Source organism: Zootoca vivipara, chromosome 6 (assembly GCF_963506605.1).
Source record: "Zootoca vivipara chromosome 6, rZooViv1.1, whole genome shotgun sequence".
NCBI classification, from domain to species: Eukaryota; Metazoa; Chordata; class Lepidosauria; order Squamata; family Lacertidae; genus Zootoca; species Zootoca vivipara.
Genome location: NC_083281.1, coordinates 81,061,263 through 81,085,657, shown reverse-complemented (window position 1 = coordinate 81,085,657; position 24,395 = coordinate 81,061,263). Strand labels below are relative to the sequence as shown.

General features: G+C 48.2%; 1 protein-coding gene across 2 annotated transcripts in view; it reads left to right on the top strand.

Moving 5' to 3' along the window:
• Positions 1-2,518: 2,518 nt before the first annotated feature.
• Positions 2,519-24,395, top strand: part of PUSL1 (pseudouridine synthase like 1) — a 44,935-nt gene continuing 23,058 nt past the window's right edge. Inside the window, exons 1-3 of one of the 2 annotated variants that reach the window (XM_035118015.2) lie at positions 2,519-2,825; positions 4,335-4,392; positions 16,137-16,324. In XM_035118015.2, coding sequence (XP_034973906.1) covers positions 2,767-2,825; positions 4,335-4,392; positions 16,137-16,324 — 305 coding nt within the window. In that variant the 5' untranslated portion in view covers positions 2,519-2,766. Of the gene's footprint in view, positions 2,835-4,334; positions 4,393-16,136; positions 16,325-24,395 lie in introns of both variants that reach the window. The other variant, XM_060276201.1, reaches the window with a different exon arrangement.

Sequence of the window (24,395 nt, the reverse complement as noted above, 5' to 3'; positions counted from 1 at the left end):
TTTGGGGCAACCTGGTGAGACATGCCTTCTATCGAGGCCACCAGGGCTCTACACGGCAGAAGGCAGATGTCATCATGCTCTAAACCAGGAGCTTCCTAAGCCCCCCAGCACTTCAGCAACCCAGAAGGGACACAGAGGGCGCACCCATCTCTGGACTCTGTGAATGGAGCGGCTCACACAGAGATCAGATTAAATTAATCTGGGGTGGCTGAAGAGTAATAAAAAGTGCTGGATGTGCTGGTTTAATCCTGATCCTCCCGCACATCGTCAGCAGAAGCTGTGGGAACATTTTCTGTGCACTAAGCGACACACAAACAGAACCGATTGCATAAGTCTTCTGGCAGGTTGCATCAAGCACATCTGTTTAAAATGCTGATATATTGGAACCTTTGGGGATGAATAGGTTTTTATTCTTGAAAGTAGCACAGGCCTTGTGGAAATCAGACCCAAATCTTGCCAGGAAATTAGATTTCTTCCACTTGTGTATTAATCTGAGTGCATCTTGACCAGGAGTAGATTGGTACCAGAACTTCTTGTTTTTTATTTATTTGCCACAGTTTTCATCCTGCCGGAGGGACAACACATCCATTATTCTCCCTCATCTCATTTTAACCTCACAACTGTTGGAAGTGCAACAACAAGGATCATTCAATTTGCAATTTAAGGGTTAATTCTGTTATGTTAAAGTCAACTACCCAAGAGGGAAAACAGGTGGGGAGGTGTTGCTTAGCAATCAGGCAAAGTGGCATGATCTCTAGTGAGGTAGCATGTGCGATGTAGTTCTGGAGATTTCCCTCTGTATATTTGGTTCTATGCCTCGCTGCTATGTACAAAGCCTGTAGTGCGAAAAGCAAAAACCTCTGTTAATTTCTCCTCAGTTATACCTTGTTTATGTTCAGTTTCTTCAGTAAAGTGTTATCAGGGTTCCTTCGGGACTCTCTTTGCATTATTCAAGTGACTTTGCTTACAACAACAGGGCCCTGTAAAGTAGGTTACTATGTGACACTGAATAGCCGATGATCACTCAGTGAACTTCATGACTGAGTGTGGATTTGAACCACAGGTTTGCCCTTGATTCTCTAAGCAATACCCTAGTGCGTACTGTACTCCGCATCGAGAAATTCAGATTCTCATTCCAGTATTGCATAAATTATACCATGTTGCACTCCCCCGGCATAAATTATGCAAAACACAAAATATTCAGGATAGATTCTGATCCATCCTGAGTATTTGCTGTTTTTGCATAATTTATGCCCCTGTTCCTCAACCACTGCAAACCTAATTCAGCCATTCTTGTTTCTTAGATTTCAGTGTGCCTTCCACACATGCTGAAATCTCAAAGTGACTTACAGGAATGCAGGTGGAGGGCTTGAGCCCACAGGTGGGCGAGAGTGCACATATTACACGAAGAAGACTGTATGTGGCCTGCAAGTTTCAGCCCAGCAGGAGCTGGCAGCAAATTATAGCACAGATGGCGGTCTGTAGGAAAGTCTGCCCTCCTCTATTCCCCTGTCCCAATTAATAGCTGTCTCCCAGGCCCACCCCTGTGACATCACCAGAGGCCGCCCCCTAGGTCTCAGATTTGGGCCCTGAAATCTCTGGGTCTGGGATTCTCCTGATCTGCACAACATCTGCACAACATCTGAGGACCCATCCGAGGGAAAGACTGCTCTAGACATATGATAATTCAAAAGAGGAAGCAACCTCTGTACATGAGCTGGGGCAATCTGCCCTTGGTCCCTTAAAATGTAGGTTAGGTACAGTTTTCTGTATATACTCAGAGGTTCTTGAACCCAAGATGCCTGAACTCAACCTTAACTTTTGAGTTGTACCACCTTGCGCTGATGAAAGATCCCTTCAAATCTGCTTTCAGGTGTTTTGGACTTTGGAGAGATCAATGCAACGAAGTCAATTGCAAAAAAAAAAATCAAAGGGGAAAAGTCTGTTTTTTGAAGGAAGCCTTTAAGCCTTAAAAGGGTTTGGTGGATTGGAAGCAACGCTGCATTTAAACAGCAACAGCACACACACATTCACCATATTTCTCGACAATATTAATACAGTACATTATTTTTAAGCACAAAGGAGATTGGACGTTTTTGTTCACAGGTGGGAATTTCCCTCCTATCCCTAAAAAGAATCACCGCGGAATCTCGGCTCCTCCTACCCAGCTGGCGGTGTGTCCATTTGTGTCCGAAAAAAAATCGCAATCAAGCCGAGACATGAATAGCTCTAGGCCCACGTGAAAGCGCCCTATCTCTTCAATAACACCAGTTTGGGCTGCCTAAGAAGCTGCCTGCAGAAAGGGACGAATCAGGCCCTCTCTCAAACGGGGAAGAAATGTTGTTTCTCCCCAAAAGGCGGAGAAATAAGTAATATCGCAAATAAGAAACACTTTGGGAGTCTTTATTTTTAAAATTTTTTACTGTGCTGTAATTAGTTTAGGAAAGGCAATTGGAAAGAGACTCCAAGAGGGGGCTTTTATTACCAGGCATCTAAACTTTCAAACGCAGCTGAAAGCCATGCTGCATCAGGCAGGACGCTGCTGAGACTGGTTGGCGGTGCCAGTTTATCCCCTTATTTAGCATTTTTTAAAGGGGGGGGAGGTGTTCGTTTGTTTTTTAAATATTGCAACAAGAGCTTTCCACTTCCAGAATCAGGCAGTTGTGAAATTTTCCAGCAGTTATTAATAATGGCAATGTTAATTGTTCAGAGCGTCATATTAATGATTCACAGCTGAAATTTCACGGCGGCTTTCGAAAAACCAACATGGTTTCTCCAAAAACTCGGTATCTGCTGTTCTTTCAATACTTTGGGACCAAGTATTGGTGAGTAAGGTGTGTTTAGAAGCATTCTCAAATGCTCCCTGTGTGAAACTCTGGAGAGCCACTGCCAGTCAGTGCAGACAATACTGAGCTAGATGGACCAAGTGGCTTGGTAATGGTATATAGAAACTTTCTGTGCTCCAGTTACAGGCAGGACTGTCGCTCAATGGTAAAACTTCTGCTTTGCATACAGAACAGCCCAGATTCAGTACCCCATAATCTCCAGGTAGGGCTGGAAAAGGCTCCAGGTCTGAGGCCCTAGAGATTTGCTGCTGGTCAGTGTAGACAACAGTGCTAAAAATTAGCTAAGCAGCAGGTGCGTTTTGCTACTGGCGTGGGTCCAGTTGCGACCATGTGGAGATCTCTGGATGCCAGGTTGGCGACTGACATCTCCATCTGGCTGGCCCCTCCAGCTTTCTTAAACGGGTAAGCAGAACAGCTTATTCACTGCATTTACATCCCACCTTTTTCTCCAATATCTCCAATATGGTTCACCCTCTTCTCTGTTAATCCCTACAACGACCCTGTGAGGGAGGTTAAGAGGCTGTGGCTGGCCATCCAGTGAGCTTCATGACAGTGGGCTCAGACTTACCTGTTAATCTAGCCCAGTACCTGGTGCACCCCACCGTAAACTGTCTAAGCGGCTGAGAATTTATACGCAGCTACCGGTACACAGCATATTTTAGGTGACTTATATTACCTAGTTCTCTTCTGTGCGTTTGTGATGGGAGAATGGAACCGAAGTTGATTGAGGCTGTGTCCACACCATACATTTAAAGCACATAGCTCTCCCCCGCCCCGCCCCCCAACAAGGAATCCTGGAGTTAAAATTCAGCTGACAGCTGAGATTTTCCATTTCTACCTTTCAGTTAGATGACACATTAGGTAAGACAATGGGAAATTGGTGGCGGGGGAGAGTGAAGAGAAGAGGAATAATGAGAATTAAGAATGCAAATGACATCTGTTGCTAATGTACTGATAGCTCTTGCTTTTGCACCTGCTGCTAAAATATTTTCCTTCGTCTTTAACCTTGTTAGGTTCTTTTGTTATTAAAAGTTGTTAATTTTTTCACTCAACATGCGGGTTCCTTGCACATGTTCTTTTTCTTTTTAAAAAGGGGATTATTATTATAATTATTATTATTTTAATTTACTCTCTAGGATTGGCTGGGGGAACCTCCGGTTCACACATTTCTGTGCCTTGGTTTGGCATAGTGGCAAAGGGATTGAACTATGAATCAGGAAGAGTCATAGTGAAATTCTCAAGGGCCAGTGGGGGAACCTTTGGCCCTCCAGATGTTGCTGAACAGCAACTCCCATTGATCCCAGGAAGCATGGCCAGGGATGATGGGAATTGTAGTTTAGTGCATCTACTGGGATAAAGCTTTCCCTCAGCTGCCCTACTTGATTTGATTCAGCACAATAAAAGTTAGGGCGATGGTCAATGCCTGTGAACCACAGTCGCCCTCCACTTTCTTCTGCTTGAGGTAATTGTTTCTTTCCCTTGTTGCAGTGGCGTGAAGGAAGTTCCTCCTGACCAAGCGGTGCTTGGAGTGCAGAATCACTTGGAGGTACGTACCACAGCTGAGGTTTTCAAATTGGGTTGGGATGGGCTATAGGGAGAGGCGTGACATTTTTGCTCTCTTGGTTGCGGGGGGTTCCGAGGAGCCAAAGGGCTGGGAGAGATGCCTGGAAATCCTAAGACCAATGAAAGCTATTCTCTGAAGGGAAGTGGGTTGTTCAGTGGACCAGTAGCAAGAGGTGCTTCGACTCTAAAGTAAGGCAGCCAGTCAGAATGTTTTCAGATGCTGCTTCCACCTCCTTAATGATGTTGAACTCCTTAATGATGTTGCACAAGAGCAAGCCAGGTCTGACTAGTTATGTTACTGCAAAAAAAGAAGAAGGGATTGAACTGAAGGCAATCTGTGTTTGGAAATTATATTTGCCTATTTAAGATTTCCCGTAAGGCTGCCAAATTGCAGACACTGTAGGTGTCTGTGTAGATCGACATCTGAATATAGGGATTTGTCATAATCATGAGCTCGCTCTCTCTCTGACCAAGTTTATTATTGAGGTGGTTAACCTGTGTCTGTCTTAGAATGGAACTGACAGTACAACAGTTCGTTGCATGTAGAAAGCTCAAATATTGGGGCGAAGGCTAGACTGGGACCCCTTCTGCCAACACCCAGTTTTTGTATGCGCAGATAATTTTTTGTTGCACTCATGGACAATCCTCCATGCAGCAAAAATTCCTTTCACATACAAAACCAGTGTCAGGATTCCCTTCTGGCCTTCCACCTGATAGGCTGTCATTCTATGGGTGGGGGAATCTATGTCAGCCACCTTAGTAGATTTGGACTTTTGAATGAGTACCATCAACAGTCTCTCCTCTCCCCATCTTGGAACAGGAGATAATAATAATAATAATAAATAATTAATTTCTTGCTTATACCCCGCCCATCTGGCTGGGTTTCCCCAGCCACTCTGGGCGGCTTCCAACAGAACAGTAAAATACAATAAACTATTAAACATTAAAAGCTTCCCTAAACATGGCTGCCTTCAGATGTCTCCTAAAAGATAGCATGTGTTTGTGCACATACACAATTCACTTTTCCAAGGGATCTGGGTAAAAGTCACATCCAGTAGAAGCAGGCTGAGCCTTGACAAAACCCATTGAGCTGGAGGAGGAAGTGGGAAAGAGCGCCACTCTTCCAACTTCCTCCTTCAACTCTATGCACTCACTTCTCAAGGGAGAAAAAGGTAACTACCCTCAGCACCTCATGACCAAGGATGGGTGGGGTTGCTCAGAAGCTTTGTGGGCGCCAAGGAAAGACCTGAGGGGCACCATTCCACCCACAGGCACCACGTTGGCGACCCCTGCCCCCAAAGCCTCCGAGATAAATTCTTCGTTGTGCTCCATAGCATCAGGGGCGAGGACAATTTTGTTACGTGTCGAATTGGGCCAGCAGGGTGAAGCCGTCCTATGGAAAGCGCAAGCTGGATTTTTTGGGGAGTTGAGTACCCCTGGAGAATCTCAGTTTGGACTTGGTCTTCAGTTAAGACTTGCTTTCGAGCCCATCTGTGGCAGGTCTCTTGAATGGAACATGCTGGGACTCTGCATGCCTGATGGAATGCTGGATCATTCATTTTCCAAGCGGGGTTGACTCACTCCTGCTATAGTCACCCACCCTTCTGGAGCCAGACGTTGGGGATGTAAGGGAGAAGGCGGGCAGTGCACAGCTCAGAGGCCACCTCCCTCCATCTGTTTCAGCTCCAGTTTTGGCCTGGGCTGTAGCAGGGCATTTTCACATGAGAGGCAAAAAGAGTCCCCTGCAAAAACGCCTGAAAATGTGCCACCAGATACATCTCTGTATCAAGGCAAATCAGTGGATTTCTCATAAGTAACGGTTTTCATTAATATAACATCAAAACTGCAGACAGACAGGGAAGGGCATAATCAAAGTTCCAAAGCAGTACAGTACATTTTCCAGATAGAGAACAAATAACATGGAAAAATAAAAAGAAGCAAAACAGATAAAAGCCAATTTGTCTTGCACATCAAGACAAATTAGTGTGTGTGTATTTCTCTCTCTCTCTCTCTTTCTGTGTGTACATATTTGGCCACATTGAGAAGAGGATGCTGGACTAGACACTAGGTCTCTTCTGATGTTCTTACTCTACAAAGTCTAGGCGCCATCTCCCCATGAAGTTATTATTATTATTAATTTTATTTCTATACTGTTTTATATTTTAAAGAGAAAATCTCAAACACATTAAAACAATCCAGAACAGAACGAATTCCAGCTTCAATTAGCATACCTCCTCCCTACTGAGTTCTCCTAGGGCAGCCTTTCTCAAGCTTGGGTCCCCAGATGTTCTTGGACTACAGCTCCCATCTTCGCTGGCCACTGGTCCTGCTAGCTAGGGATGGTGGGAGTTGTAGTCCAAAAACATCTGGGGAGCCAAGGTTGAAAAAGGTTGCCCTAGGGCAAAAGCTGAGACTGAGGAGGAAGCCAACAGGGACCGTTGTGAGTAAGAAGGCAGGCAGGCAGGCAGGGGCTGGCTGAGGTTGGTGGGGCAGTGCCCCATCTGTCTCAGCAGACCAGCCTCCCCTCATGATATGTCATTACAGGAAAGGATGACTGTTGGTGGTTTTTTGAGGGGAAGAATGCGCATTCCCGGCTTGCTACTGGAGATGTTGTGAAGTTTCGAGGCTACTCCAGAGGCAAATCTCTCTCTCTCTCTCTCTCTCTCTCTCTCTCTCTCTCTCTCTCTCTCTCTGTGTGTGTGTGTGTGTGTGTGTGTGTGGGACTTCACCTGGGGAAGGGAAACGGTGCGTCTCCTGTGTTTCTCTCTGCTTCTCCTCCTTTGCAACGAAGGCTGCCCAGGGCGAAATCTTTTTCTATGCAAATTGTCTTTTTCTTGGCCCTCGAACGTGTGCTCCGGGTCCAAGAATTTCTTCCCATGCATGAGGAAACAGCAATGGGAGTGTTACGGGACAGGCGCCCGGGACAGCTTGAGTCTTTGTTTCTCCAGAGGGAGGGAGGGAATGAGGGGGGGGAAACAAACCACGAGAGGTGGACGCGAGAGGGAAGCATCTGGAAATCCTACATGACTTGGAAAGGGTTCTTGGCGACTCGTATGAGATCTATAATTCCTCTCTTTCCCAAATCGCTCCCCCTGCACGGCTGATCTAGACAGTGGTATTCTCTTTTGGGCCTCTGCCGGCAGCTGACTCAAAAGGGTGGGATGGAGGACTTTCTGATAAACATTTGCAGATCACCATTCGCCCCCTGATCGCCTAGGACAAGTAAGACCCCAATGAAACGAAGGGGCTTACGTTAGCCATGTCTGCTAACTTCAGTGGGTTGACTCTGAGTAGGGCTAACATTGGATGCAGCACCCTTATTATTTAGTAATGCTTATTTCTTATGCCCCATCTTTCCTCCAGTGAGCTGTTGGAGGCAAACCTGGCTCTCATGTCTCCACTTTTTTCCCGTGCAACAACAACCCTGTGATGTAGGTTAGATATACTTTTACAGGTGCCCCTAAGGCCACCCAGTGAACTTGATGGCTGAGTAGGGATTTGAACCCTGGTCTTTCAGGTTCTCATCCACCATTCCAGCCCAGCTGTGGGGAAACTTTAATCCCCCAGATGTTGCTGAACTGCAGCCCCCATCAGCCCCAATGAGTATGGCCTAATGACCCGGGATGACGAGAGTTCAGCAACATCCGGAGGGTCCCCCAAATCATAATCATCATTATTCTTGACAGGCATATGTCAAGAATGCTTTGATGGTGTTTCCTGCTTGGAAGGGGTTTGGACTGGATGGCCCTTGTGGTCTCTTCCAACTCTATGATTCTATGATCATATTTTTTGTTTACATCCGGCCCTTCCATCTGGGTAGCCCCAGCTACTCTTCTAATACATATAAAAACATTATAAAACAGCAGAAGTTAATAGTAACAATCTGATCCAAGTAATAATAACTTTAAAAGAAACAACCTATGTCAAATAAAACAATATTCAACCATCCATTAGAATCTAATAGTGAGTGCACCACATGTGGCTGATTCAGCTAGCCTAGTTAGTTAACAGCCTTTGATAGAACGATTTCAGAGTGGTAATGGAAATATTTCTAGGAGGGGTTTACAGAACATCCCCTTCCCTCCGGCCACATTCACACCATACATTTAAAGCACTCTGGTATCGCTTCAAAAATTTATGGCTTGCCCCGGAGAATTCTGGGAGCTGCAGTCTGTTAAGGATGCTGAGAGGAGACCCCCCCCCCCCGCATCCCGGCCCCCTCCAGTTCCCAGATGGCTTAACGGTCAATCCCTCTTTCCAGGGAGTTCTGGGAATTGTTGCTCTGCAAGGGGAATAGTGGCCTCCTCACAACTCTCAGCACCCATAACAGACTACAGTTCCCAGGATTCTTTGGGGGAAAACATGACTGTTTAAAGTGGTAGCATAGTGCTTTAAGTTAGTGGTGTGTGACTGTGTACTAAGCTCACAATCTTCAAGCAGCAATTTACACATCACATGGTGGGGGGGGAGGAATGGACTCTGGTGCTCAGCACCTCACCGCCAACAGTCAGGGGTGATGGGAGCTGGAGAACACCAACATCTGGGTGGGCCACAGTTTCCCCATTCATGGACCAAAGGTTACTGGCAGTGCCAGCCAGAAAAGGAGGTTCCCTCTGCGTCTCTGCACGAGTAGCCGCTATGCCTTTTCGTAAGATAGATTACAACATTGATTACAACCCTTGGCCCTCCAGGTGTTGCTGGACCCCAATTCCCATCGGCCCAAGCCTACATGGCCCAGTGGCCGGGGATGATGGGAGTTGGAGTCCAGGAACATCGGGGGGGGGGCAGGACACCAGCTTCTCCAGTCTGATTGAAAATCTCCCAGAGTGGCCAGGGTGGAATACAAATAATAAAATTACTATTATTATTATTATTTCAATAAGCATTTGGCTGGCCGCTTTTGGAAAGAGGTTCCCAGGCCAGATGTTCGATGCCGTTCTCCTTTCGGCACAGATGTGCTTTCGAGGCCCACCAAAATGCCCAGATCCCACCACCTGCCCTCCTTGTTGGCACGACACACCATTAATTGGGATTATTGGGCGTCGTTTCCCCAGCAACTGGCACGCAAGCAAATTACGGCTATGCAAATGATGGGTCTCTTCTCAATCTGGCATGAGTGATGCTAGCGGATTATCATTGCGGCGGATGATAAATAAAAGTGGCAGATGTGCGGGGCAGCTCACAGGGCACCAGGAGAGGACACAGAGAGGTCATTTGGGAACAGGGTCAGGAGTTCGGCGAGGTTGCACCCGCCAGCCAGTGTCGTGTGGTGCTTTTCAGCCAAACTGCTGATGGGGAGGATTCCGCTGGTTGGCTGAGTTAGGGTCGAGCCCTGCTTTTGCCTCTGATTCTGTGTTGAAATTGGCAGAATTAAGCACCCTAAAACCCAGGTCTTCATCCTACTGAGATCCAGCGCCGAGGGCCTTCTGGTGGTTCCCTCACTGTGAGAAGCAAAGCTACAGGGAACCAGGCAGAGGGCCTTCTCGGTAGTGGCGCCCGCCCTGTGGAACACCCTTCCATCGGAGATCAAGGAGATAAACAACTACCTGACATTCAGAAAACACCTAAAGGCAGCCCTGTTTAGGGAAGTTTTTAATCTGTGATATTTTAATGTATTTTGGTACTTGCTGGAAGCCGCCCGGAATCCGGCGGGGGAAACCCAGCCAGATGGGTGGGGTATAAATAATAAAATAATAATAATAATAATAATAGAGTACAAAGGGTAAAATTCACATTCATCACTCCACCCACTGTTGCCTCTGGCCCCACCCACCACTGGCATATGGCCCCCAGAATGGAATGTGGCCCTTGGGCTGGAACAGGTTTCCCACCCGTGCTTCAGTGTGCGGAAACAGGGTCTGTTTTGGAACAAAGCTCAGTCCTCCAGGCTGAAGAGGAGGCAAAATAGTGGGGCAGTGGGAAGTAAGGTTTTGGAAGTGCGTTACAGGACGGTTTGGTATCCCTGGAATTACGGCTCTATCCAGCATGGTGCTAGTTGCCGCCCTAGTGTCCCTGGTACCCATGAAAGCCTTGCCCATTCATCCCTTGGGCACAAGGTGGTGTGGTTGCTTGCCTTTCACCTCCCTTGAAATGTGCTTAGAGCTGAATGAGGAAGTTAGATAAGTGACTCTCCTTCCCACATCCTCCTTTCGAGACTCAGCATAGTTCTGCCAGATCTGATTTTTACCCAGATCCTTGGAAAACGAAGTGTGTATACATGCTCTCTCTTTCTGTGTAGTGGGTTTTTTTGGGGGAGTGGAGGTTGCTGATCCAGGATAGTGAGGGAGAGAAGTGTCTGGAGGGGGTGCAGGTGGCACTTGCTCAAAAATCCAGCTCATTGACAAGTACATAGAGTTAGAGTTGCCATATTTCAAAAAGTGAAAATCTGGACACAAAAGAGCTAAATTTGAGACTTTTTTGTAAGGAAATCCGCCGAAATCTAGACTTCCAACATGGTCTGCGATTTCCGCAAAGACACTGTTTTTGACTGCTGTATTCCGACTATGTCCAGGAATTTCCGGACATACGGCAGCCCTAACATAGAGCTGAAAAGTTAGAAAATAAAGTTAGAAAAGTGACTCTTCTTCTCGCTTCCGCTTGCAGGTCTATGTACCTTTTTTTCATGACATGGATCCCTTGTACTGGATTCAACAGTTTGCTTTTCAAAAGGAACAGTGGGCAAAGTTTGTATGTGCATGTTTTGGGGTGTGTGTGTGTGTGTGTGTGTAGTGTGTGCGTGTAGTGTGTGCGTGTAGTGTGTTAGGGCTGCCAGGTCAGGGGCATCCCAGACTCTGAGATTTCAGGGCCCAAACAGGAGACTTAAGACAGGCCCTATAAATGGAGGTTAAAGGGGAGCAGAGGATGGCAGGACCCCCCCCCAGTGCCTGTGCTGTCATTTGAAGCCAGCTCCCACCAGGCTGAAGGTTGCAAGCTGCATGCACAGTCTTAATATATCATTATCGTTCCCATCCAAGTGTCCCTATTTTCCAGAAACACTCCTGGATTTGCAGACGGCATTCCGGTTTCTGATTTGATCCTGGAATGTTCCGCTTTCCCTCAGGACATCCTTATTTTCATTGGATAAATGTTGGAGGGTATTGAGTTATCCGACACCCCCCCCCCTCCAAAAAAAGCCATATGAAGGGAGCCCTGTACAGGGAAGTGTTTTTTTAATGTTTGATGTTTTAATATATGTTGTAAGCTGCCCAGAGTGCCTGGGGCAACACAGTCAGATGAGTGGGGTACATTGGATGGATGTTGGAAGGTATGCATTATCATTGTGATTAAATGGACACTCACACCCGTGTGTGTGTGTGTGTGTGTGTGTGTGTGTGTGTGTGTGATCTGCGATCTGCAGGAAGAGGGTGAGAAGTGACCTGAAGGAGAGGCATCCGCAGCACTCATTTCAAAATCCAAATGAGCCCATGGACCTAAAATGGCCACTTATTAGGTGGCCAGTTCTTGGTGCAGAGAAGCTGCTTTAGATAAAGGAGCTAATATGTTGATGAGGGTTGATGTGCAACCCAAAAGTGTGTGTGTGTGTGTGTGTGTGTGAGAGAGAGAGAGAGAGAGAGAGAGAGAGAGAAGCATCCTTGTGCATGCTGGGCAGAGAATCCAGAGGCAACTCCCCGACCAGCTTCTTGTTTTTTTTTTCATAATAATTTTTATTAATTTTATACACTGCATGCAGTAAATTTCATACCTTTTTCCCACAATCTTTCCCAGTCACTTGACATAATATTGTGCTCCACATCCTTAGCCCAATCAATCATCACTGATTTTACTTGTTCATCTTTTGTATGCCATTCCAACAACAAATTATACATCTTGGACAAACCCGACCAGCTTCTTGTAAGGACAGTTAATTACCCATTTAGCTGGAAATCTTGTCATCTTTCCTAGCAAGGGATAATTTCCAGAGCCGGAGCATTACCCATTGGGTTTGCTGCTTTCTAACCCCCCCCCCCCCAATCTTCTTGTTGCCAATTCTGCACGGAAGGTGGAGATTGAGGGCATAAATATAGCATTTCACCACCCCCAAAAAAGGATTCTTACGTAAGTGACGCCCCCACAAGCCCTCTTCCCTCGTATATTATTATTTCCGCCTGTTTACCACCCATGCTGGAGTTCTCCAAATGGCTTGGATTGTGTGCTTTTTTTTTTGTCTTGTTTTGGTTCTCAATTTTTTATTTACTGCATTTGAAAAAATAATAATGTAAGAATTGGTTTGCTGGAAGAAATCAAGGGGCATCAAGGAAATTGCATTGCACCAAGGCAGACCATTGTTCTATCATCTATAACCCTAGGGAACCTTCTGAGGACTAAATGCCAGGGATGGGTGGAGCCAAACATGAGCAGAACAACAGGTGCCCATTTTACCTGTGTACAGCAGCAGGCTGCTTTCTACACATGTTCACACATCTTTCTCCACCCTTCATCCTGGCAAGCAAAAGACATAGAATCATAGCTGCTGGATAGCTCAGTCGGTAAATCTTGAGACTCTTAATCTCAAGAGTTGTGGCTTCAAGCCCCACGTTGGGCAAACTGCTAAAGATTCCTGCATTGCAGGGGGTTGGACTAGATGACCCTTGTGGTCTCTTCCTTTGGGGAGGAGGTATGGCTTGGGGAGGTTTCCGAGGGCCACATAGCGAGACCTGGAGGGCCTGAGGTTTCCCACCCCTGTAGAATTATGAGAGAGATTTTAAAAACCTGTTTTTTAGATCTGTAACGCTGGCAGACCTACCCATCGCTTTATAAACCTCTGTTGTGTCTCACTTCCCCATATCTTTTTTACTTTCTTCCTGAGCTGCAAAGCCCCAGGCATTAGTTTTGCTTCATAGGTAAGGCACTCCAGCCCTTTGATCATTTTAATAGCATTTTTTTTTTGTAAAAAAATATCAAAGCAATTCCATCCTCAGAACTATTTTGCAGCATGCAAAAAAGAACAAACCTGTTTAATTTGCTGATGGGCTCGTCTCGGCTTTATTTACTTCTCCTGTTGGGATTTCCAGCAGATTAAAGGTCTTACTTTAAATGTCGATTAAAGCCAGTTCTCTGCCTGGCTTTTAATCGGTTAACTCTGTTTGATTTACATGTTGCAGAACCTCTGCAGAAGTCCTTCTCTACCCCACCCAGCCCAGGATGCTTCGGGGAAAGGAGAGGATTTTCTGACGATGTGTTTGAAACGCAAAATGAAAGGAAACCGATATGGCCCTGTCCGATGTTGTTGTCACTTTAAAACTGGTGTTAGGGAGCCTCTTTCCCATAGCCGAAATGAAACTTGGTCTGTTCCCCGCATTTGACTCGCCAGACTTTTGCCCAAGCCATGCCCACCTATGCCTTGCACCTATGTCATACGAGAGCCAGCGTGGCGTAGTGGCTGGAATGCCGGACTAGGACCTTGGGAGACCAGGGTTCGAATCCCGACTCGGCCATGAAGCTCACTAGGTGTGTGACCTTGGCGCCAGTCACTGCCTCTCAACCTGACCTACCTCACAGGGGTGTTGTGGGGATTGAATGAGGGGAAGGGGAGAACCACGGACACCACCTTGAGCTCTTTGGAGAAAAAAGGGTGGGATACAAATGCAATAAATAAGTGAATACATGGAATTAGGAGTGCATCCTGACCCTGTTCTGGAGAAGCTGAAGGTTTTGATAATGGGGGTGGGGGTGGGGGTCTAATGGCATTGGATGACATCACTCCTCTGTGGACCACTTGCCCGGCCTCTCGGCGGCTTTAATAATTGATGGGCACTCTCATTCCCTTTTACAAGAAGTTTCCCGTCAAGGATGGCAGATGCCGTAAACCATGATGGATGGGTACATTGGCTGTCTGTGCTGAACAACAGCAGCCTGCCCTTGCTGGTCGTGGCGGGACAGAATCGACCTGTGACCCTAACAGTCTGGATCTGGCCCTCCGCCTTTTCCTTGCAGCATCCTCAAAATGATCAGCTGCTCATACTCTATTCTGTCAGAAAAACAACATTGCAGTCTCCCGTTCTGGGCCTAAGCACTTGCTGTGGGAAGCTCCCCTTCACACCGAGTCAAACCAATGATCCACCCAGCTCAGTGTTGTCTACACTGACTGGTAGCAGCTCTCCAGAGCCTCAGGCAGGAGGCCTTCCTAGCCCTACTTGGAGATGCCAGGGATCGAACTGGGACCTTCTCCGTGCAAGGCAGATGCTATGCCACTGCCACTCTCCCCTTAAGGCATAGGAACATAGGAAGCTGCCTTATAGGGAGGCAAACCGTTGGTCCACTTTTTCAGCCTTAGGGCTGCATTCCCTTCTGGTCAAAGAGGCCTATATAGTTTTCCCCCTTCCTCCTTCAATCCCCGCAAGAACCCTGTGAGTGTCAGGGACCGTGCAGAGGAGGGCGGCACTGAGGAGGAATGGTGGGAGCCCCCCCCCCAGCTCCTAATCAGGATCCTGAATCTTCCCAGGAGCAGGAGGACAGTATAGATTTGGAACAGTGGTTTGCAGAGGGACATAGTTAGAAGACAGAAGTTGGGAAGATTTGGGGGTTGAACAGTTAGGAGGGGGAGAACTGGGAGAGAGAGAGAGAGAGAGAGAGAGAGAGAGAGAGAGAGAGAGAGAGAGAGAGAGAGAGAACAGACTCACTGTTGCTGGAAAGCGTCCATCCGATCAGCCCAAGGTCAAGGAGGGCAGATAAGGTGGCAGCACAGACAGTACAGTGGACAGTGGTTGCGAGATCAGGTTGCAAGATGTGGTAGGGATGTGGGTGACTAGGGAGGAAGTTGGTGGAACCCTTAATTGGGAGCACCTTCGTTCTGAGGAACAGATGCTTTGTTCTCTTGCTGTGATCATTAAAATCTCTAACTTGGTAAGAGATTCCTTTTGCTTTGTTCTGCTTATCTACTGCCAAAGGGGGGGGGGGAGGGAGCTGAGGCCCTGAAGCCTGACAGCGAGGTGGGTTAGGCTGAGAGGCAGTGATTAACTCCAGGTTCACACCCAGCGAACTTCTGATAGCTGAATGGGGACGAGAACCCCAGATGATGAGAATAGCCTGCTGCATGAGGCCAATGGCCCATCTAGTCCAGCATCCTGTTCTCACAGTGGCCAACCAGCTGCTGTTGGGAAGGCTTCAAGCAGAACACAAGCACCACAGCTCTCTCCCCTCCTGTGGTTTACAGCAACCGATATTCAGAAGCATTGGTGCCGCCAACTGTGAAGGTAGAGCGAAGCCATCATGCTGGTAGCCGCTGTTACCCGGTAGCCCTCCACAAATTTGTCCCATCCTCTCTTAAAGCCATCCAAGTTGGTGGGCATCCTTCTACAGCCGGACTATGCTCTGTGTCATGAAACGCTTTATTTTGTGTGTCCTGAATCTTCCAGCTTCACTTGGACGTCCACAAGTCCTAGTGTGATGAGGGAGGAAAAACTTCTCGCTGTGCACTTCCTCCAAGCTGGGCATATACCCACTCCTGTTGTGTCACCTCTCAACTTGCCTTTAAACTAAACTAGGGATTCAAACCCTGGTCGCCCAAGTCCTTGTCCCACACTCTAACCACCACATCGGCTGTCATCTCATCCCATAACCAGAAGGCACCACGTTGGTCCTGTACTTAGGTGTTCCTATGTTAGAGGTGTCTGTTGAGAAACCTACACCCAGTTCTCCCACCTGTGCCTCTTGTGAAATGGCCAAGGGCACCCCACCCCTTTTTCTGCCACAGCAACCCCGCACAGTTAAGTTTCTCCTGTTTTTCAGATGGCAGCAGAGAAGCTCCGGCATTCCACGCCGAGCAAGTTCACCATCTCGAGCCGCACAGACTCCGGGGTGCATGCCCTCTGCAACGCCGCCCACCTCGACATTGAGAGGTCAGGCGGGAAGCCGCCTTTTGCGGGAAACATCCTCACCGACACTCTCAACCACCACCTAAAGCCTGAGCCCATCCGGTGAGTTCCCTGCAGTTGCAAAGCCCTCACCATGTTGTCACCAGCAAGCAGGGGCGGATGCAGAAATCCTATTTGGCTTGGGTTTGTTTGTTTTATTATTTTTATCTATTCCATTTATACGCCACCTTTCTCAAGGTGGCTTGTCTGGTTCTCCTCCCCATTTCATCTTCACAACAACCCTGTGAGGTAGGTTAGGCTAAGAGGCGGGACTGGCTCAAAGCCACCCAGTGAGCTGAGTGCGTATTTGAACCCTGCTCTCTCAGGTCCCAGTCCAAGACTCTAACCACTGCACCACGCTGGTTTAAAGTCAAGCTTACCTAATTCTCATTTTCTTTTTTCTTTTAAAAATTGTTTTTATTAAGATTTTCTTGGGTTACAAAAGTACACACATCATCTCTGCTTTCAGTTTGTGGAATCCTTTCTACGGATCAGTTAGAGTCGATGTGAGGCACTAATCTAATTCGCACTTTCTGAAACATTTTGTAAACGAAACACACCAGTGCTCTAACCACCGAGCTACAGCCCTTCCCTTAAGACATCAGAAGCTGCCTTACACTGAGAGCCAGGTCACTGGGTACATTGTCTACACCAGGGGTCGGCAAGGCTTATCGGGCATGGGCCGGATCACTCCCGCGGAGATTGTTCGCGGGCCAGACTGGCGCAGCGTGACACCGAAAATCGCGTCTGCGCATGCCCAGACGCCCAAAATCACGCCTGTGTGGAAGTGATTTTTGGCATCTGGGATGCGCAGATGTGAGTTAGGGTTAGCCTGAATTACAGTATATGAATCAGAACCATGCGGCGATCTCTTGGCCGTCCACGAGCTGGATCCAGAACCCATTCAGGCCGCAACCGGCCCGCAGGCCTTAGGTTGCCGACCCCTGGTCTACACAGACTGGCAGCGGCTCTCTCTCCAGGATTTTGGATGGGATAATTCCCATTCCTACCTCCTGGGGACACTGGAGATTGAACCTGGGACCTTCTGCATGCAAAGCAGATGCTCTAACCACTGAGCTACAGCCCTTCTCTTTGAAGGCGTGCAGGAGCTGCTCTAGTTAAGTTGGCCCCTATGCCCTCCTGAGGTTGCCAGCTCCCCAGCACTGGAGATTGTTCAATAATTGCACGGCGTGTTGCCAGGCTCCTGATAGTCATCCTTGGGACCATTGCGGGGGTGGGGTGGGGGTCCTTATTCTGACAGCCCTGAGCAAACAGGCATGAGCGGATCTTCTTGACATTTATTTTCCGTTACGCTATTCTAGCGGTTGTCATGGATCGCATGCAACGTGGGCACAATCCTGAGTTTCAGCTCCCCTGCTCCCCAAGGGCTGCGTGTTCCTTGCGGTATGGCTCTTCTCCCTCCTTTTGTTGAGATGTTGCATAAGTAGATTCACCACCCCTTTACACAGAGGCACCGCTAAGACGGGGAAATCACGCCACTGTTCTAAAGAGGTGGGGGAGAGGGATCCTTGCCAGGGTTCTGTGTATATCTGAGCTCCTGCGATTGATTGATTTGAAAGCACACGTTCATAAAAACACAGCAAGACCTTGTGCCTCATGCACCTTGCCAACTGACTCCAAGCTTGTGGGCCACCATGCCAAAAAGGATGGGAACCATTGGTCTAAAAGAAGGCAGGAATTGTTCCTCCTGAACCTCTGGTGGCAGGGAGCTCCATGGGGCAGGGCCCTGGCACACTAAAGGCTCAATCCCTAGTAAAGGCTGACCATGCTGGATTTTTTAGATTGTAAGCCCCTCCAGGCAGAGACCTGCCCTCCTGCAAGCGGTAGAATGCCATGTGTGCCGATATGGTGCTGCATAAAAAGTGGAGGCGAGAGTTTGCTACCTCTGTTGCAGGGGGCATTGAGCTTTCGTCTGCCTTCTGGTGGCTTGAATTTTTTATTTTTGCTTAGAAAAAGAAAGAAGAAACAGAAGGCTGATTAGAGAGCCCAGTTGGCGCCTGGCCCCTGCTTTGCACAAAGAATAGCAAGTAGTTCTGATTGTCGACCCCGTCCGTCTTTCCTCTCCTCTCCCGCACCCCCAACTCTCTGGCTCCGGGTTTGCTTTTCCTCCCTAATCCTTGTTTTGTTTAACACAACTTGGCTCAGATGCCGATGCATCACATTCAGGTTGATAGGGCTGATGTCAGTCTTTTTTTGTTTTACTCTCCAATTTTCCTCCAGGGTTGGGGGTGGGGCACGGAATCTAACACCTCCTGTTCATGAGGCAACAGTGCAAATATTTAAAATAGTGGTTCCCGAACTTTTTCAGGCTACCCCTCCCTGCTTGGTTCCATAAACTCATCTCCAGTGCTCTACCCTGCATTATAAAAAGGAATTACAGTATTCAGAATAGCAGTTTGCACAACCCACTAAGGAAAATAATAACACAATAAAATTCAAAACTGTAACCATTAATAATTGCATGTTTATTCAAAATCCTGTTGAAACTAAAGTTCCCTAAAAATCTAAAGTATTTGTTTTAAGGTTCCTGTCTGCTGAGGTTGCTCAGGCTCATAGAGGTGTGTACCCAACTGATTCTTACTCAGATTAACCCATTAAAATAAATGGACGTTAGCCAACTCCATTCCTGTTAGTGGATCTAGGCCACCATGCATTTATAGCACTGCGGCTTTATTTTGAACAGGCATGGCTTCCCCCTAAGAATCACGGGAGTTGTAGTTTGTTCTGGGAGCTGCCGGGAGATCCTCTAGTCCACTCCCAGAACTACAGTTCCCAGAGTTCCCTGGGAAGAGGGATTGTTAAACTGCTCTGGGAGTTAACTAGCTTTGTGGGGGGAATAGCGCTGCTAAGTGCTCATTCCTTTGGGCTCCAGAGGCCCCGATACAATGTTCAGGCACTGTTTTTAGAAGAGGGCACCTGGAAGAGAGCCAGCATCAGGCCCCAACCCTGTTGTTACCTGTGCCGCAGGTGCAACCCCAAGGACGCAAGTGTAGACAATGAGGACTAGCAACTTATTCCACTTCAATTCTGGAAAGGATTGAGGAACCTTTTTTTTAGACCAATGGGAGCATTCCCTTCAGGACGGCCCTCCAAGGGCCACGTGCCACAGGTAGGCGGGGCCAGGGGCAAAAGTGGGCAGGGCAACAGATTGGCTATGCACAATCTCTGCCCTCCACCCAGGCAAGCAGGAGGCTAGACTGTGTTCAAGCGCATCCCAATGAGGCCAAGACATTCTGGAGGCGAAGCAGGGTCAGTGAGGGGGTGATGGCCTGGGGAACATCCCAAGGGCCAGATGGAAAGTCACGGAGGGCCACATTGGGCACCCCTAGGCCTCAGGTGCAGGAAAAACGTTCTCAGCCTGGTAGCCAAGACCTCTGAAGTTCCAGGTTCAATGCAGGGTGGAAGGCCATGTTTTCTTCCTCCTATTGTTCTCCTGGCTGCCTCTCTACCCCTCTGTCCCGCACGCAAATATTTCTCTTAACACCAGAAGACAGCTCAGCTGCTTTGCATTTGAGATGAAAACCAGCCAAAAAGAGCCCAGCAACGGAGGCCTCTTCTCTCTCTAAATATTCCCGCACTGAGAAAACTACTTCTTATAATGGCAGAAGAAGGAAACGTGGGTGGGGAGCCAGGCCCTTTCAGAGCCCTTCTTGCCGACAAAGTTTGGAGAGGGAAACGGGATCCTAGGCTTGACTCTTCTCTCCGATTTTTACCTCTCTGAGCCGCCCCCTCCCACTTTTCTTCGCTCTCTGTTCTCCCACCGCAAAGCCGGCTGCAGCAGTGAGGGCTGGAGGCCTCTGCTTAGGGAGGTTTGGAGACCTGTATAGCTGCATAGCTCACCCTCCCTTACGAACGGGGAAAGGGTGTGCAGCATAGCTGCCAAGTTTTCCCTTTTCTCGCGAGGAAGCCTATTCAGCATAAGGGAAAATCCCTTTAAAAAAGGGATAACTTGGCAGCTATGGTGTGCAGTGTGCCTCATAATCTGCTCCAAGTTTAAGGATTCTAAGCCGCCACCCCTGGCCAAACAGGACTGGGAGTGGGGGCAATTGGTTTGCACCAAACCAGGCTTGGCATCTCTATTTGACAATCCCCCCTCGAGGCCATTCAGGGTAAGAAACAAGGGTGGAGCAGCTATTTATTTCTTCCGCTTCTGTCCCAGCGCACCGAGCATCACAAAATTAAAAACAATGCAATTCAAAAGAAAATCGGTCAAAGCAATTAATGTCATTTAAAAACCAGCTCGAAACATTTTAAATGGTGTCAAACATCGAAAGCTTGGAACAACGCACTTTAAAGTGAAACGAATCAAAACGATGAAGGTCATTTAAAAACCGACTCAAACCATTTCAAAAGCTCTCGGAACATAGAACTGTACAGTTGGAAGGGACCATGAGAGTCCTGCAATGCAGGAATCTTTTGCCAAGGTGGGGCTTGAACCCACGACCCTGAGAATTAAGTCTCATGCTCTACCAACTGAGGTATCCAGCAGATACCATTTAACATTCAAGTTGCTAAGTTCAAGGTTCCTATGGCCAATATCAATAAGCTATTAGATGCCTGAATGAACAGGAATGCTTTTAAATTTCTCCTGTAGCCAATTATGATGATGATGATGATGATGATTAATAGTAATGATAATAATATATTTATATCCCACTTTTCCTCTAAGGAGCTCAAGGTGGCATGCACACCTTTGCCCTTTCCCACTTTTTCCTCACAGAAACCCTGTGAGGTGGTTTGGGTTAAGAGATGGCAGCTGGCCCAAGGCCACCCAGTGAGATTCATGGCAGAGGGGATGCACCTCACCCAGAGAGAGCCTTTTACAAAAATGGGGAGCCACCACCGAAGAGACCCTGTCATGGGTCGACGCCAGCCAGCCAGTCAAGCAGCAGCCGGGGCGGCAGCAGCAGGGCCTCCCTTGCTGAGCAAAAGTCCCAAGATGGTGGATACATCATTTAGGTGTTTGGATCCCAAGCCCTTTTGGGCTTTTGTTTATGCTAGTTCTAACCACTGGCGGGTAAAGATGCAGCTAGGCCAAAAGGAGGGGTTGCAATCACAGCCATTGAACTGCATAAGGAGAGCCAGCCGAATGCAGGCAGGTACTGTCCTATCTAGTCCTGCATCCTCTTCTCATGGTGACCAGCCCGATGTTCCCATGCGGAGCCTGCAGCAGCAATCTGCTCACCTGCCATTCTCAGCAATTTACTTTGTCATACAGCTTTCAACTGTGATGGCTAGTAGCCATTGTTAGCTTTATCCTCTGTGAATTTGTCCATATTGCAGATATTAATATTGTGCAGTTTGAAGTGACTGGAAGCGTAAGAACTGAGTCCTTTTTTGGGGGGGGGGGGAATCATTGTCCAGACCCCATAAAAATATTGTTCAAAGTTTTACACAGCAAGAGTTCAGAGTGCTCTTCTTGCTTTTCTAAAGCTTCAGTGGAATCTCCCTGTATTAAACTTCTTCACCAATACGCAGACATTCTCATTTCAGTGTCAATTAAACCAATTATACTTAACAGTCCGGGCCTCTTTTAAAGCCATCCAAGTGGGAGGCCGCCGCTGTCTCTTGCAGGAGTGAGTTCCATAGCTGCAACTCACATGAAGAAGGAATGCAAAGCCTTGCAACCCCGACCATAAGCCAACCTCCTGTATTTTAAAGCCCCAATGTTCAGCTGATCATCGTGGCTTCAAAGTGCAGTGCACAGCTCCCTGCAGTCCTTGTGGGCCAAAACCGGCCACCTGCCCAGCATCATGGCGACATCATCAGGTGATGGGCAGCTGGGCGGCCCCACCCACCTGTGAAAACTCAGTCCCTGAAGGTAATATCCAATCCATCCCCTATTTACACACTGCGATCTCATGGGGTGAAGAAGGTGAGTCATCCCCCCTCTACCCCGAGTCTTTGGCACAGCGGAAATGTACCCACCTTTTTGGAGGGGTAGGGGAGAGCCAACTTATGTAACATCTTAATGAAAACGAAAGACAATATCCATCTGTACGCCCCCCCCCCCCCCTGGCCAGCAGCAGTCTCTCTTAGGAGTAGGTGTGCTTGAGGCTTGCTATGTGCCCACGTTAATACGGATTCCATGACAACAGCTAGGAAGAATAAATGTCAGGCAGATCCTCCCAATCCCTTTTAGCTTGGGGCTGTCAAAACAAGGCTCTCGGGAGTCCCAATGCTCCCCCCTCCTTTGTCTTTTGGTGGGTGTCAGAGATTTTTGTGGCTACTCTTGAGTAACGATGCTCCACACCTCCTTGTCTTTAAGGTGTTTTTATTGTGCATATTATTTACAGTGCAAAAAGTCTGGAAAACATGTCTGCTTAGTCAGAGTCAGAACCTCACAATGGCTTCTTCCTGTTTCACGCCCAACATAACCGCTTGGGAACCCCAAAGCGCCTCCCTCTCGCCCTACGGGGTGCCATGCGCCTCAATTTGGGCGTCGGGGGAAAGGGCCGTCTTTCTGACTGCTCTCCAGTGGCCGATCCCGTCATTTCCTTCCCATCTGCTTGCTTCTCTACGCGGTGCTGAGGCTCTCGCATGCTGTCAGAGCCTCTCACCTCCCTCTCTGCTTCCTGATTCCTGTAATCCGATCCGCTACTGGACTTGCTGCTCTGTGAAGAGCTCGATCTGAGGGGGGGGCTGTTCTCTATAAGCCCTCCCCCTTACAGGGGGCAAGGGAGCTGCCCTTCCACCAGCCCCATTGTCTCTGGGCAAATTTGCCAGGGGCCACATGCTGGGTTGGGTGGGGCCAGAGGCAAAAGTGGGTGGGGCGATGGATGCAAAGGTCCTTTCTGCCTAGCAGACTAGTCTCTGCCCAGTTGCACACACCCCTCAAGACGCTCCTCCAAGCTCAGTATTGTCAACACTGGCTGGCAGCGGCTCCCCGGGGTTTCAGGGGTTCTTTCCAGCCCTACCTGGAGGTGCCATTGGGGACTGAACCCAGGACCTTCTGGTGCAAAGGAGGTACGGCCGCCTCCCAAGATATAGAAACCTAGGAGGCAGCTGCCTTGTACCAAATCCCAGACCCTTGTTCCATCTGGGCATGTGTGGGTTCTGCTGTTATCTGGGGAGCAAACATTCCACCAGGCTGCCTCAGTGGGAAAAAGACAAAGCAGAAGGCTCATTCCATCAGGTTCACCAGAACTCCAGCTCCATCTGGAACATCCTTGCCCCTCAACTGTGCCATCTGGTCAGTAACTGCTAGCACATTTGCAAAGCTAAGCAGGGTACAGTATGGTTTCAAATTGGATGGGGAAACCACATGTTGAGATTCCTGCATTGCAGGGGGCTGGACTAGGTGACCCTGTCGCTTTCCCCTTGTACGTCATGTCGTGCTTCATTTCGCATTTTGAGAATCCCGGCCTGCAAGTAGGGCATGTCTTGCTTTGATGGTATCTAAGCTGCTTGGGGAGCCTTTCTGGCCCAAGAAGTCCAGCACAAATGCCCTAAACAAATAATAATTGTCAACATTGACTGGCGACAGCTCTCCAGGATGTCAGAAAGAGGGCTTCTCCTAGCCCTGCCTGGAGATGCTGGGGATCGACCCCCAAATTATCTTCCCGCAAGGCAAATGCTCTCCCACCGAGCTGCAGCCTTTCTCCTTGCCCATCCTGCAACAGGTCGGCAACACTGAGACTATGATCTCAATGTCCTCAGTGGGCCCTCGTACCCTCCATCCCCAGCCAGCGTTAACTTGGTGCTTTATCTCCTCTAAAAGGATTTTACACGGCCAGTGATCCTGTTATTCCCCAGAAGCTAATCTGGCTGCCAGGGCTTAGCAGCCGCTGCTGCCTCTACTCATAATGGTCCGTCTCCCTGCTCTCGCCTGCCTTCGTTCTGTTTTGTGGCTGCGATCCATGTGCTCTGAGAGGCCTTCGTGGGAGCCATTTTGTTGTCATGGCAATTTGAGCCAAGGGGGGACCAGTAATCTTATCCACCTGTTTGCTCTCAGTGGAAGCTTCTTTTTTCTTTTTCTTTTTGCTGGCATTTGCAAGGAGAGGAAAGGCTGGAACATCTGCCTGGATCCCTTCGCCTTATCCGCTGGTAGCCTTATTAGGCCACATTCACACCATATACTTCAAGCACCGTGATGCCACTTTAAGCAGCCAAA